This window comes from Nannospalax galili, unplaced genomic scaffold (genome assembly GCF_000622305.1).
Source record: "Nannospalax galili isolate Female #2095 unplaced genomic scaffold, S.galili_v1.0 scaffold11, whole genome shotgun sequence".
NCBI classification, from domain to species: domain Eukaryota; kingdom Metazoa; phylum Chordata; class Mammalia; order Rodentia; family Spalacidae; genus Nannospalax; species Nannospalax galili.
This window is the reverse complement of record NW_008330735.1, coordinates 4614558-4626885: the sequence shown is the minus strand read 5'-3', so window position 1 is coordinate 4626885 and position 12328 is coordinate 4614558. Positions and strand designations below refer to the sequence as shown.

Below are 12328 nucleotides of genomic sequence, written 5' to 3'. Positions count from 1 at the left end.
AAGGTCCCCCTGTAGCCCCAGCTAGCCTGGAACTCACGGTGTACACCACCAAATTGGCCTCATTCTCACAGATATCCATCCACCTGTTTCTGCCTCCCAAGTGCTGGGATAAAAGGTGTGTACCACCACGTCTGGCTTCATTAGTCAGTTTTTATAAGCCTTTAGGGGAATTGTACCCTACGTTGAAAAATAAGTTTATAGAGTTAAGAGTACATAACAGTTCTTGGAAATAGTAATTTTGTTTTCCCAGAAAAGCACTGAAGTATGACATTCATTGCTTCTATTTAGAAAGATGTGTTTTCCTAATATAACGATGCCTGGCCATGGCAATTCAGATATCATTGAAGATCGTGGGAATTCAACTGGTTAATACTATTTTAAAATTCTAGTAATAGAAAATGGGGAAAAGACATGACTTTATTGGAAGTAACAGAATTTTTTATTTCTCCTGGACAATCAGAAAGTGAGAGAAGTGCTGCTGATGTAGGTCAGTTGGCTGAGTGCTTGCCAAGCATGCAAGAGGCCCTGGGTTCAAATCCCAATACTATACACATGGTATGTGGTGGCTCACACCTCTAATTCCAATACTTAGGAAGTAGAGGCAGGAGGATCCAAAGTTCAGGGTCATCCTCAGCTCCATAAAGAGCTAAAGGCTATCCTGGGATATGTGAGATCCTGTCTCAAACAAAGAAAAACAACAAAGAAAGTGAGAGTAAAGAGAAACAGCAAACTCTTTCAAAGCAGATCATAGCATTAAAAAGATCTGTCTTAACAGTTTATAACTCCACATAAAGGCAAACAGAAATTCTTACAAGAATTCACCTCAATTGTCCGCATGAAAAAAAATATTTTTGACTTTTTCTAACCTTATTACAGACAGTAATGCAAAAAACAAATCAGTAAAAACAAAAAGAAACCCTTCTATACTTGATTAGAACAGAGAAATAACCAGAAATGAGTCATTTGGAAAGACATCAATAAACAAAGTTGATAACTAAAAACAAGCCAAACAGAAGAAGGTGAAGCCATTATAATTTCCAAATATCCTGATTTCCTAAAAAAAAAAAAAAAAAAAAAAAAAAAAGAAATCCTAATCTTTCTCTTCAGTAAAAGTAAATAAAATCCAACCTTTGTTCCAAGACATTTCTTCAAGATGTATTTGTGCATCTACTGGTCCCATATTTCTTAGATCCTCTTCTGTAAAACATAAAATGAGACAACTGTGACAGTGAAGAACGCGGAGAGACAGCAGCTCAGCGTGGCCATTAGCACTCCTTTATTTGCCATTTTCAAGCTAGCTTACTGTTTTCACAGCTGCAGAGGAAGAGTGAGACCTCTCTCCACACCACCCAGTTATGGAGGAAAGGCCATAAAAGGACACAGCAAGGAAGCTGTCTGCATAAGGACAGGACTGACCAACACCATCCTGAACTTCTCAGCCTCCAGAACTATGAGAAATTTTGTTTAGCTGCCCAGTCTGTGGTATTTTGTTATGGCAGCCCAAGCAGACTAATGGGTATTCTTCAAATTAAACAAGATCAGGCTAAAAGTGCTTCAAAGAATAAAGCTCTTCAAAAATGTAAGGGATTATTAGTCATCTGCTCGTAAAAGAATGGTAAGTAATCAAACAGAAAAGTGCTTGAATGCTGCAATAATCTCACAAGACAAGTGTGCTCTGTTGTTCTCTTGCTGTTTTCTGGGCCAGTATTTTCTCTGCACATAGACAATCCAAAGGATCCTTGAGTCTTAACATGCTAAGAGTATTGCCTGTGTAGCACACACATGAAGCTCTAAACATGCTAAGAGTATGGTCTGCGTAGCACAAACAAGCTTTAAACAGGTGGACTTTGGGCAAAGAAAGCAACTACAGGTGGGAAGCGCTTGTCTCTGTTTTCAAAGGCATGCTGTATTTCCTGCATCTGTGCATTGTTCTTTGAGAAGTTAATGCTGTATGAAAAGAAAAAGACTACTGAAATCCAGCAACCCCCATCTCTAAAACAGTCTTCTCTTGCTGTCTCACTAGTCTCTTATTCACTTGCTAGGAATGCTTCCCTTTGTTCAGTTGTGTGAATGCCTACAATTTAATTATATTTAATAACTGCCTGCTCAAAATTTATTGGTGAGTTACACAGTTTTAAAATAGATGAAAAGATTATACAATATTTTGAACCTACCATGGTTTTCTATTAAAATATGTCAAATATTATACTATGTCATATTTACTTGGTACCAAGAGTCTATTAAAGTGCCCCTAAAATCTAGACACAGACTTTGTCTGTGGTTGAGCTAGCTCCTCCATCTCTCTGTTCCCAATGAATAGCTTATCCATAATTTACAGTGAGCCAAGTTGTTTCCCACAATTTATTTTCCACATTCTATACAAAGTATACATGTTGGGTTTTGTTGTTTTGTTTTGAGATTGGGCCTCACTTTACAGTCCAGGCTACACTTGAATTTACTATGTGTGTAGCTCAGGCTGGCCTCCAAGTCATAGCAGTCTTCTTGCCTCTATCTCCTGAATGTTGGGATTATAGGCATGAGCCAACATGCCTGGTGTGTTCATCCCATTTATAAAATAAAATTAATCAAAGATCTCAGTGATAGAAAAAAAATGTTTTAATCTCGTACTCAGAAGAACCAACTCTCCTAAAATTAAGAAATTAAAATTTGAATAGAGGTCCTGACACTGAATAGATCCTATTTAGAGGACAAGCAGGTGTCATTAATTTACAACCAAGTTATTAGGCTCTCTTACATTTATCTTTTGTGATCAATTAAAAGCAAAGCAGACCAGGTCAATCGGCTTTCTTGCCCTAACCTGTCGTAAATACCCAGGAATAGATTAACTGCAGAAAAGATAAACATTTATAAATACCCACAATGTCCTTTTTCTTTAAAATAATAAGTGAAAACTCCCTTGCAAATGTAACTGCCAAGCAGGTCAGCTTCTGTTATGCCGCTCCACTGGGAGGCTACTGTTATTTTGATCGAGTTACTATTTCCTGTACAACTCTTTCTGTTATTTCACCCATGTTTTACTAAATTGCTCTTCCTCTTTCTCCCTATGCACAGGGACTTTAGAATAGGACTCCTGGTTAAAAAATTATCATAGACAAGCTCATGGTGAAAGGGAAAATAGCACATAAAAATGGCTAGTACCTTGCAGAAGGTCAGAGTCAAAAGGAATATGTTCTAGTTCTGTGGCTATGTAAACGTGTATGCTGACTTTGATTCTTCAATACCAGGTGTACATAATCCATGAGCAACTAGTTTTAAAAGTCAGTGTCTGGCATTAAAGAGAACACGTAGTATGAAACATGCCAGACAAAGCTTCCCTGTGGTACTGAGGGGCAAGGAATGCTTCTGGAAGTCACAAGGAGCCTTCTGGTTACATCTATCAAGCTATACTCATTTCTTCCCCTCTCCACATGTACGTATGTTATGCTTCAACAGTAAGTTTTTTAAGAACAGTCTAATGGCTCTGTTCTAAAAACTAGAAATAAGATTTTCAAGAAGGAAGAGTTACCATCCTTTGAAAAGACATTAATCTAACAACTTCTTGAAAAATGCCGGGGATGATTAACTCAGGGGAAAATTGGATCCCTGGAGAACTGTATAATGAGCAGACTTGGTAAAAACAAGTAAAAGGTGAATCTAAATGTGGACAGTGGGGGGTCACCAAGATCCTTTGTTGAGAGGCAGGTGTCCAAGGATAGGGCAAAGCAAATTCCAGCCCACCATTCCAACCCTCACTACAATTACAAGGATAGAGTACAAACAAATCAATGTGTTTTTTCTTTCTTTCTTTCTTTTTAAACAATGATCTCTGCTTGTTCACCATTGTGGTTATAATTAAAAACTTAATTCTTCTCACTCCTCTAAAGTTACTCACAGGAACCCTGTAATTAGCTTTGATAATTACATACTAATCAGTCATGGCATCTTCAAAACAGGTAAGTTAGTTTTGTTTTGTAGTATTACATATTATATACAGCTTTTGTTCATTGCATTGAAACATTTTAATAGGTAAATCTAGAAATACAAATCCTTATGGTAATATGACACGACTAACAATGTTGAGAAAACAAACTGACTTTAAGGACCAGGCCAGATCCAAGATTTTAAAGCTGAATCTTGTCTATAGAATAGTACCCTTTTTTATGTCTTTGGTTTTTTAAAGGAAACAAATGAAAACCAAAAAGAACAAACCCACAGTCTTTTGTAAAGAAAAAGTATTGCCTGGCATTTGTACTCTGTCTTGAGTGCAATGACTCTACATGATTTGATTCTTTAGAAGAAAATGGGTTCAGCTTTTCTAAGATATCTAGGAACATTAAGGTCTGTTCACTTTGTGCTGTGCCAAATGAGTCAAAAACAAACCTTCCAATCTTACTTTTATGTATCGAAAGCAGTGCATTACAGCAGAGAGAGGTTCCTGAGGAATAGAATGATTGATAAAAATCAAATAATTTATGTGGTTACTTGAAAAAGAATCTTTCAACCTTTAGAAGTGTAGGCCCTCCTGACCTTGCATTCTATTGGATTTGTCTGACAAGAGGTGAAAGAATTCTGTGGCTCCATTGTCTCAACAGTGGGATCTAAGAAAACACTGGCAGGACTCATCAGAGAGGTTTATGAGCCCACAATTCAAAGAGATTAAAAGGAAAATCTACAGAGATTCTTTCACACTGACGAATAACATTAAATAACTATTAGCAGCTTGGTTCAGTAAAGCTTACTAGAGCTCTCGCTGAGTCATTCACAGCCTTCCAAAAGAGGAAAGGTTTTTCAGCCCCATTTGGGAATCAATAAATATTTCTTACTTCTTACAAGACAATGGAATTCCAGTCTTTTAAAACTTCTTCCTAATGATAGTAAAATTTCTAAACCAACTTGTTTAATATCTAAATAATAGAATTTCTAATCTCAAGAAACTATTCTAACTATAGCTACAATTTTTTTTAAAGTAAAATTTAAAAATAACAGCAACCTAATACTATAGGGGAGAGGAACTTTAACTTTATTCATTATGGCTGAGGTGTTTAAAAGTCTCATTCAACTGAACACTGGCCAAAAGATCAAGTCCATCCACAGCTCTGTGTGTCCTAATCCTGTGTGGCAATGTCATGCTGCTCAAACAGTAGTTACTCCCTCAAAATGCTCTTGTGGCAATTAGTCCACTGTTTTTATTTTTATGCCATTTCAAATGAATAAAAATGAACTATTTATTCTAAGCATAAATACATGTGTATGTATGTAAATGAAAAGCACCCTCAGGTCTAGCTCAGTATTTTCCTATTTAAAAAAAAGTAATTCAATTTTAAAACAATCATTCTTAAAAATTATTTCACTACATGAAATTAGATTTTTCAAATATTGAAGAATTTGAAAGTAATCACTGCTTGTTCTTACCATGTCTCTGCTCTGGGGAGTCTCTGATGAAAGACTGAAGATTAGGCAACATTTAATTTGAAAACTGTTTATTAAGTTATAAAGTCTTATAATCTTTTCCAAGATAAAACTGAAGTCACAATTACAAGGCTTTCCATACTGAAGAAAAGCTATAAACTTAGAACTTAAGTATGAACTTAACTGTGGCAATCTTACAAAGTAGATGTAAACCTGGTGCTCAAGAAAGGTAAGGAATGCCCCCAGTTGATGGTGCACACCTGTGAACCTCTCATCCCAGCACTCTGGAGGCCAAGGCAGGGCAGGGAGCTCAAGTTACCTGGGCTAAAGTGAGATCCGGTGGCAGAAAATAATAAAATGAATGGAAGAAACGATGGAGGGAAGGAGAGAGGGGAGTGAAGAGAGTAAGATGGGAGGGAGGGAAGGAAGGAAGGAGGGAAAAAAGTGCCAAGACAAGACAGTACCAATCTTGGTATCACTGAAGCTCAAAAGTGGAATTCCGTCTTTTCACTATAGAGTAGATAGAATAGCAGCAGACGTAGACCCATCCTCTTGTTCTGGTCATCAAAACACCTCATCTCTAACTATTTAGAATAAAAAAAAGTGTACTATATACAACATGTAAAAACTTGGAAGCCTGATAACCAGAGAGAATGGCTTTAAATTCCTCGCTCTCAAATATGTGCCCTCAGTCAAATTACTTAACTTCTCAAACCCTTTCACTCTTTCTCTGGGAAATAGATACCATTTTCCTTACAAGGAATTAAAAATATATATTTTTTAAATCTTTAAAAGGACAATTTCTGGCTTGCTATAAATGTATACTGAATAATGTATAAATAAATTATACTCTTTGTGTTGAACTCTCTATAACAGAATATAGGAAAATGATAAAACCCAATCCATTGTTAGTAAAGGAAAAGCTTCAAGTTCCATTGTAGGAAGGTAGCAACTCTTGACCCTGTCTGGTTTCATAACTGTTGTTAGTCCCATTAAAACTAACCTATTATTATCAAAAGCATACTATATGTAACTTCTTTTGGCTGTTGCAAAGTATCAAACAGAACCAAAAGATAGTAACCAGAGAAAAAAGTTAAAGCTAACTTTATGAATTAACTTTAGAGGGCAGAAATGACAATAGACTAGATCATCAGAGAAGAGAGATGGGATAGATTTTGAAGAGACTATGTTGTGAAGAATCAAAATGGGAAGATGGCTTGAATAACAAGATGCAGTTCATCAGCAGAGCTGGGAGCTTCTCAATGGCCCCACAGAGAAGATTCACTTCAAGTGTGTAGTAGGCGATAAAGGTGGAAAAAGTGACAGGGACAATCCTAGGAGTTTCTTCCCCATTTAAATTTCAGGTAAATGCTGTCTTCGGGGAGGAGGAAGTTACAAAGGTTCTTGAATAAAAGAAAAAAAAATGGTATAATTAAAATGTATAGGACTGTGGGAGAAGGCAGGGGTAGAGAATGGAAGACCACTTAGTAACTGTGGGAATATTCAGGGTATGTGCTATAGCATGAGGAGGGGCTGCTATGGTAGCTGTGAGAATAAATATTACCTAGGAAAGAGAAACACTGAAAAAGGAAGTACCACCTGGAGTGTCTCACTTATCAATTAATTGCAAATAGATAAAACAGAAGTAACCAGAGTAACCAGGTTTCAAGTCTACAAAAAACCTCAAAACTATTAGGAAAGTGACTGCTGTTGATTTTGAACCCATCAGGGTCAACCCATTTGGGTTAAGTAACCAAACAGAAATTGAGAGAGTGGTTAGAAGTTGAAAATAAAAACCTGCTAAAATCCTACATGTCGGTACTATTAAATTAGACCTTCAAACCGTGTTCACATATACCAGAACTGCAACTATAATTTTGCCCACAGACTTCCATCTTATTATTTGAAACGAGAAAATTTTTATTCAAAATTAATGAAAACATCTTAAAATACTTTTGCACTGTAAAGATGGTTATTTATACTCACCTGAAAGTAAAACAGTATGAGTGACAAATAGGATGAGGCAGGGGACCCCACAGAAGGTCTCATCTGTACTCTCTTCTCCCTCTAAGATGCCAGTCTCAACTGTCTACATGAATTTTCTGCATCATTTCACATACTTATTTTTCCAGAAACAGTCAGGGGTTGGGGGGACACCTCCTGATGCTTATCTACAAGTTTTTACCTGAAGCAAATTTTTACAGTCAATTTTGAAATTCCTAAAGTCAAATTGAAATCCTAATCTGACTAATTCAGGTATTTTGTAAAGGTCAGCTTTGGGACATAATTTACACAATCATCTACTGGCCTCAAGTTATGATTCCTAGCAGTTAACTCAAATTTCTATTATTTGCACTTAAAAGTATGTTATTTTTCCTTCTGATAATCAGTCTTTAACATAAATGCCCTTCCTCAGAAAGTATTCTAATTTTACACTTAAGATTTAGTGTTCTGATATATAAATATTCATGGGGTTTTAAAGATACATTCCTCATTGGTACAAGATTTATTTCTTTATCTTCCATCCACAAATATTTATCCTAATAAATGAATGAAGTGAATTATATAGTAATATGCCAGGAATGACTTACTAGATCTAGCTAAGAAGAGCAGCAGAGTAGCTTTGGGCAAAGACGTGTTCTTTTTATGTTTGGCCAGATCCTTCTCTGAGTCAGGCTGTTTGGGGTATCTATGTACTTGTCCACTTGGTAGGATGAAGGTACATCACCAACAATTCACTACTAGAGAACCAAGATGTATTTCAGTATAAAATAATGTATTGTCAAGAATTCCAAACACAATCCACTTTTAAAAACATTGTTTAATCTGATCAACTGCATTTGTAAACTTGTTCTTCTTCAGGTGACAGAGAAATAACTCATAAGCTGTGCCATTCTATAGAGCCACTGAGACACCGAGATCTGCGTGACAGCACATTACAAAGCTATTGAATCATGATCCCTTTGATTTTCCCATGATATACTTCTGATGTTTTTTTCATGTGCTTACTATATGAGAAAACTCCTCACAAGATTTATAAAGGCACCCAAATCTATTCAACAGTATTATTCATGTGGACATTTTGTAAATCCTGAAAGAGTTTTTTCCAAAGTGTGTCTGGTTGAAATGCAAAGCCCAGCCCTGGATGACTACATGCTTTCCAGCAGACACTGGAAGCAGCTTTGGAGGCGTCTTTACAAACAATAAGGTAAATATGCCAACTGGAACTAATTGATTAGTTAACATTGCTTTCAAAATGTATAATCTTAGGGAACTGAATATTACTCGTCCTTCTCTTAGACGTTTTTTCCTTCAGTCTGATCAGCTCTTTCCTAAAATGTCAAGAAAATAGACATGGAAATGAGGGAGAAAAAAATTTTCTCTTTTACTTTCAGCTACCTCTCCTACCATCGTACTTCCTTCACAAGAAAGAGCCCATTGGTAGCTTCTTTGGAGAAGCAAAGAAATATGGATGTCAAGGGCTCCTTTAAATCATCTTCTGTATAATTCTATGGCTGTAGGCATTACTGATAAGGCTCTTCTTAAAAAAGAATACCATTCTGAACTGTGAAATATGAAAAAGCACTTAACATCAGCCAATAAAGCAAGTATTACAAAGCTGAACCTTGTACTGCAAGTTAAGGGCAGGTAGGCAACAAACATACTCAACACACACTCAAAAGAAAAGTGTTTTAATATGGAATTGCCACCACATGCAAAAAAGGGTTCTTCATTATCAAAGCTGTTTCCATGTCCCCAGGGATGATGCAGAAAAACACAGTGCTTTGACCTGGTTATAAAATTCTCTCTCGGTATCATATACTGCTCTTTAGCAAATTATCACCTTCAGAGGTTTTCCTTATAGCAAATCTAAATCCTGTTAAGATTTTAAAGTCTCTCTCTCTCTTTGTGCCATTTATTAAAGATGGTTTAAGAAGAAAATATTAATATCAGTAGCATTTAAAACAACAATATTGAGTTGTTTGTGAGTCTTCGGAAAAGTATTTCTGATATGAAAGGTCTACATATAGCAAGTTATGTTTGGATAAGAGCGATTTCTCTTAACAGCAGGCCAGTAATCATTTACAATGCAAACAGAACATAGGGTGTGGTGGCACCTTCCTAAATCCCAGCCCTCGGGAAGCAGAGGCAGGCAGATCTCTGTGAGCTTGAGGCCAGCCCGGTATACATAGTGACTTCCAGGTGGGGTGGGACCAGGGAAACCCTGTCAAAAAAAGCCAACAAAACAAACAAACAAAAAAACCCCAACAACAATGGAAAACAGAGCAATCACTATTTGGAGCTTTGGGTGAGAACGTATTTAATATTTATATATGAGAGGTACTAAAATGTCATTAAAAGTTGTATTTCTATTCCTAAAATAGCTCAATTTAGTAATTATCTACATTTTTTAAAAAAGGCAAAGCCCATTTTTAAACCCAGTTTCCCATTTCTTTCCATTTTTGGTTTCCCTACTCTATGCCCTAGAAGGAGAGAGTACTTTATAATTTCTGACCCCTCCTTACCCCTTTCTATGGACAGCATACTCCTAGCCAATTTCACTTGCAGGATCTTTATGGAAAACAGGCCACACAATGGCAAAAGTGCAGTGACACTGTAATACATGCCTTGTACTCTCTAGGGTACAGTTTAGTATGAATTATTCTCTTAAGCCAACTGGCATCCCATATTAGTAAAGACTAATAAAGGTGTGCAAAAACACCACCATAGAACTCTCATCCCTAACAGAACTCAGTGGCTTCATGAAGATGGACCAACTCACATACAACATACTATAGACACAGCTTCTCTACAGCCACAGAAATGCATCATGCCAGTTGAAAAGTCTCCACAGACAGAGCTGATTCTCAAATGATGCTACCTCAACAGTCTGCCAGAAATACAGTTTTATGGAAGACCAGATAAATATTCCAACTATGTTTGAAAATCAATGCAAATTCCTTAAAAGAATACATTCACCAGGTTCTTAATGTCTACAAAATCTCATTGGTCTTTAAAAAGAATTTAACAAGCCCCAGAGTTGATGAGTAACACAGCTAAATGCTACTAAAACAAATATTCTAGTTGGCATCATGGCACATGCCTGTAATCTCAGCACTCAGGAAGCAGACAGAACTGTTCCAAGTGTGAGGCCAGTCTGGGCACACTGTGAGTTTGAAGCAAGCCTGGTCTACAAAGCAAGACCTTGTCTCAGAAACAAAAAACTACAAAAATACACAAGTACACAACCAACTATCTCATTAAGTATTTTCACACAAGGGTATAACAAATTGAAAAGGAAAGATGTATTTTTTATGGTATAATTTCCTCTGAAAATAAATATGGATGTTCTACAAACATTGGCATTATCCTATAATGTTACATTTAGAAATAAAGACTTGCTTCTCAAATCATCTTTTCAGGACCTTAGTGGCAGAAGCCTTAAAAATCATTTGCTGAGGTGGATGGTGTGCCAGTGTTGGGCGTGGGAGGGGATTCGATAATCAACTGGCAACTGTGAGCTTTTATCAACATATCTCAGTCAATGCTGAACCTGATGTGCTATCGGAGAAAGCCACTGCCTGTTTTCCCCACAGGCTGTAACTGATTATTGACTTCCCCCATTAGTATGTAGGGTGCTTATTGAAAGTCCAAAAGAAGGCTGAGGGACTCCTGTCCCAAGGCCAGTGTTGAAAGACAGCCTATCACTTCATGTAACTACAGTTTATGCGTGACAAACCTGACCTACATTTCTTTTTCCTTTTCCCAACAGCTTGTCATTGTTTTAAGAAGCTATTTTCAAAAAGCAAAAAGAAATGTCCTTTAAAATTGTTTAAGCAATGTGCATTCTTAAGGAACCATTTAGAACAGTCTCTTAAAGAGTAGTTTATTCAGGAGACAATCAGAAAACCTAAGTTAAAACAAGTGCAAAGACTGCAGGATGCTTTAGATGTTATCCTGAATGATGTCTTCTTTTAGTGTATTTCTACAGTATACAGTCTTTGAAGTACTATATTTAAGATTTTAATCCATACACAATCTAGTTAAATAAAAAGTAGTTTTAAGCATCTAAAACATACTCATTTGGGGTATATAATGAAATGCTTTTAGTAAAGATACAAGAAACCACATCTTCGTAGTTTTCTTAACTTCTCAAAAGATAGACAAGAATCACTCTAAGAATAGGGCAATTACAAGCATTGACAGAGTAGGGGAGTAAAGGTGGCAATAAACTAGTGCAAATGCTGGAAAATGCTCCCCAAGAGTGGCCTGCACACTGTGCACTGTGCTTCATGGAGATGCCCATGGCTGTGTCTCCTCGGCACAAGTACCTACCATGCCGCTGCAGGTCATACGTTTTTTTTGTCTCTTCATTCCCTAGAATTTTCCATGCCTGATCAATTTCGATGAACTTCTGCATACATTCCTCCACTGTTCCTGCTGGCACATCTGTACTTTGTTTATCTGGATGATACTGCCAATCAAAAATAAGGGAGGTGGTGAATAGAGTTCAGTGGGATAGGTTAAAAAAAATCATAAATGAGAGCTTTAGTTAAGAAGAAGATAATGAGAAGATGAAAACCCAGATGCCAAGGCAACGAGACAACAGTGTTGGGCACAGGAGACAACTGCCAGGTTAATTAGACAACTGGAGTAGCTATAAATCCACCAGTGACATGATCTGTCACAACGTGCAAAGACAGCATTTTCTGGATAATTTGCTCATGGAGTCATTGGTCTCATGGACAATTTACCCAGAGACGATGACTAACACAAATAGAAATAGGTACATGCAAAGAAGCAGGATGTGAAAAAGGAAGAAGACAAGCCATGCAAGGTAAGATGGCCTTATGTAATACACTTGAATGCAGAGATGATTGCAAAGTGGACCAATACACTTTTATGAAATGACACAATC

General features: G+C 36.8%; 2 protein-coding genes and 1 long non-coding RNA gene across 15 annotated transcripts in view; 2 read left to right on the top strand and 1 right to left on the bottom strand.

Moving 5' to 3' along the window:
• Window positions 1–8768, top strand: part of Immp1l (inner mitochondrial membrane peptidase subunit 1) — a 96418-nt gene extending 87650 nt beyond the window's left edge. For 8 of the 12 annotated variants that reach the window (XM_008851269.3, XM_029555196.1, XM_029555194.1 and 5 more), the window contains 2 exons: window positions 1315–1615; window positions 8272–8758. In XM_008851269.3, coding sequence (XP_008849491.1) covers window positions 1315–1608 — 294 coding nt within the window. In that variant the 3' untranslated portion in view covers window positions 1609–1615; window positions 8272–8758. Of the gene's footprint in view, window positions 1–1314; window positions 2449–8271 lie in introns of those variants that run through there. The other 4 variants (XM_029555203.1, XM_008851287.3, XM_029555200.1 and 1 more) reach the window with 4 other exon arrangements.
• Window positions 1–12328, bottom strand: part of Dnajc24 (DnaJ heat shock protein family (Hsp40) member C24) — a 42866-nt gene that overhangs the window by 4482 nt on the left and 26056 nt on the right. For both annotated transcript variants that reach the window (XM_008851318.3, XM_008851308.3), the window contains exons 3-4: window positions 11746–11884; window positions 1129–1197 (exon numbers count right to left, since the gene is read on the bottom strand). In XM_008851318.3, coding sequence (XP_008849540.1) covers window positions 1129–1197; window positions 11746–11884 — 208 coding nt within the window. The remainder of the gene's footprint in view (window positions 1–1128; window positions 1198–11745; window positions 11885–12328) is intronic.
• LOC115067427 overlaps window positions 11891–12328 on the top strand; it is a 3089-nt gene continuing 2651 nt past the window's right edge. The window contains exon 1 of the long non-coding RNA XR_003846850.1: window positions 11891–12247. This is a non-coding gene — a long non-coding RNA (uncharacterized LOC115067427). The remainder of the gene's footprint in view (window positions 12248–12328) is intronic.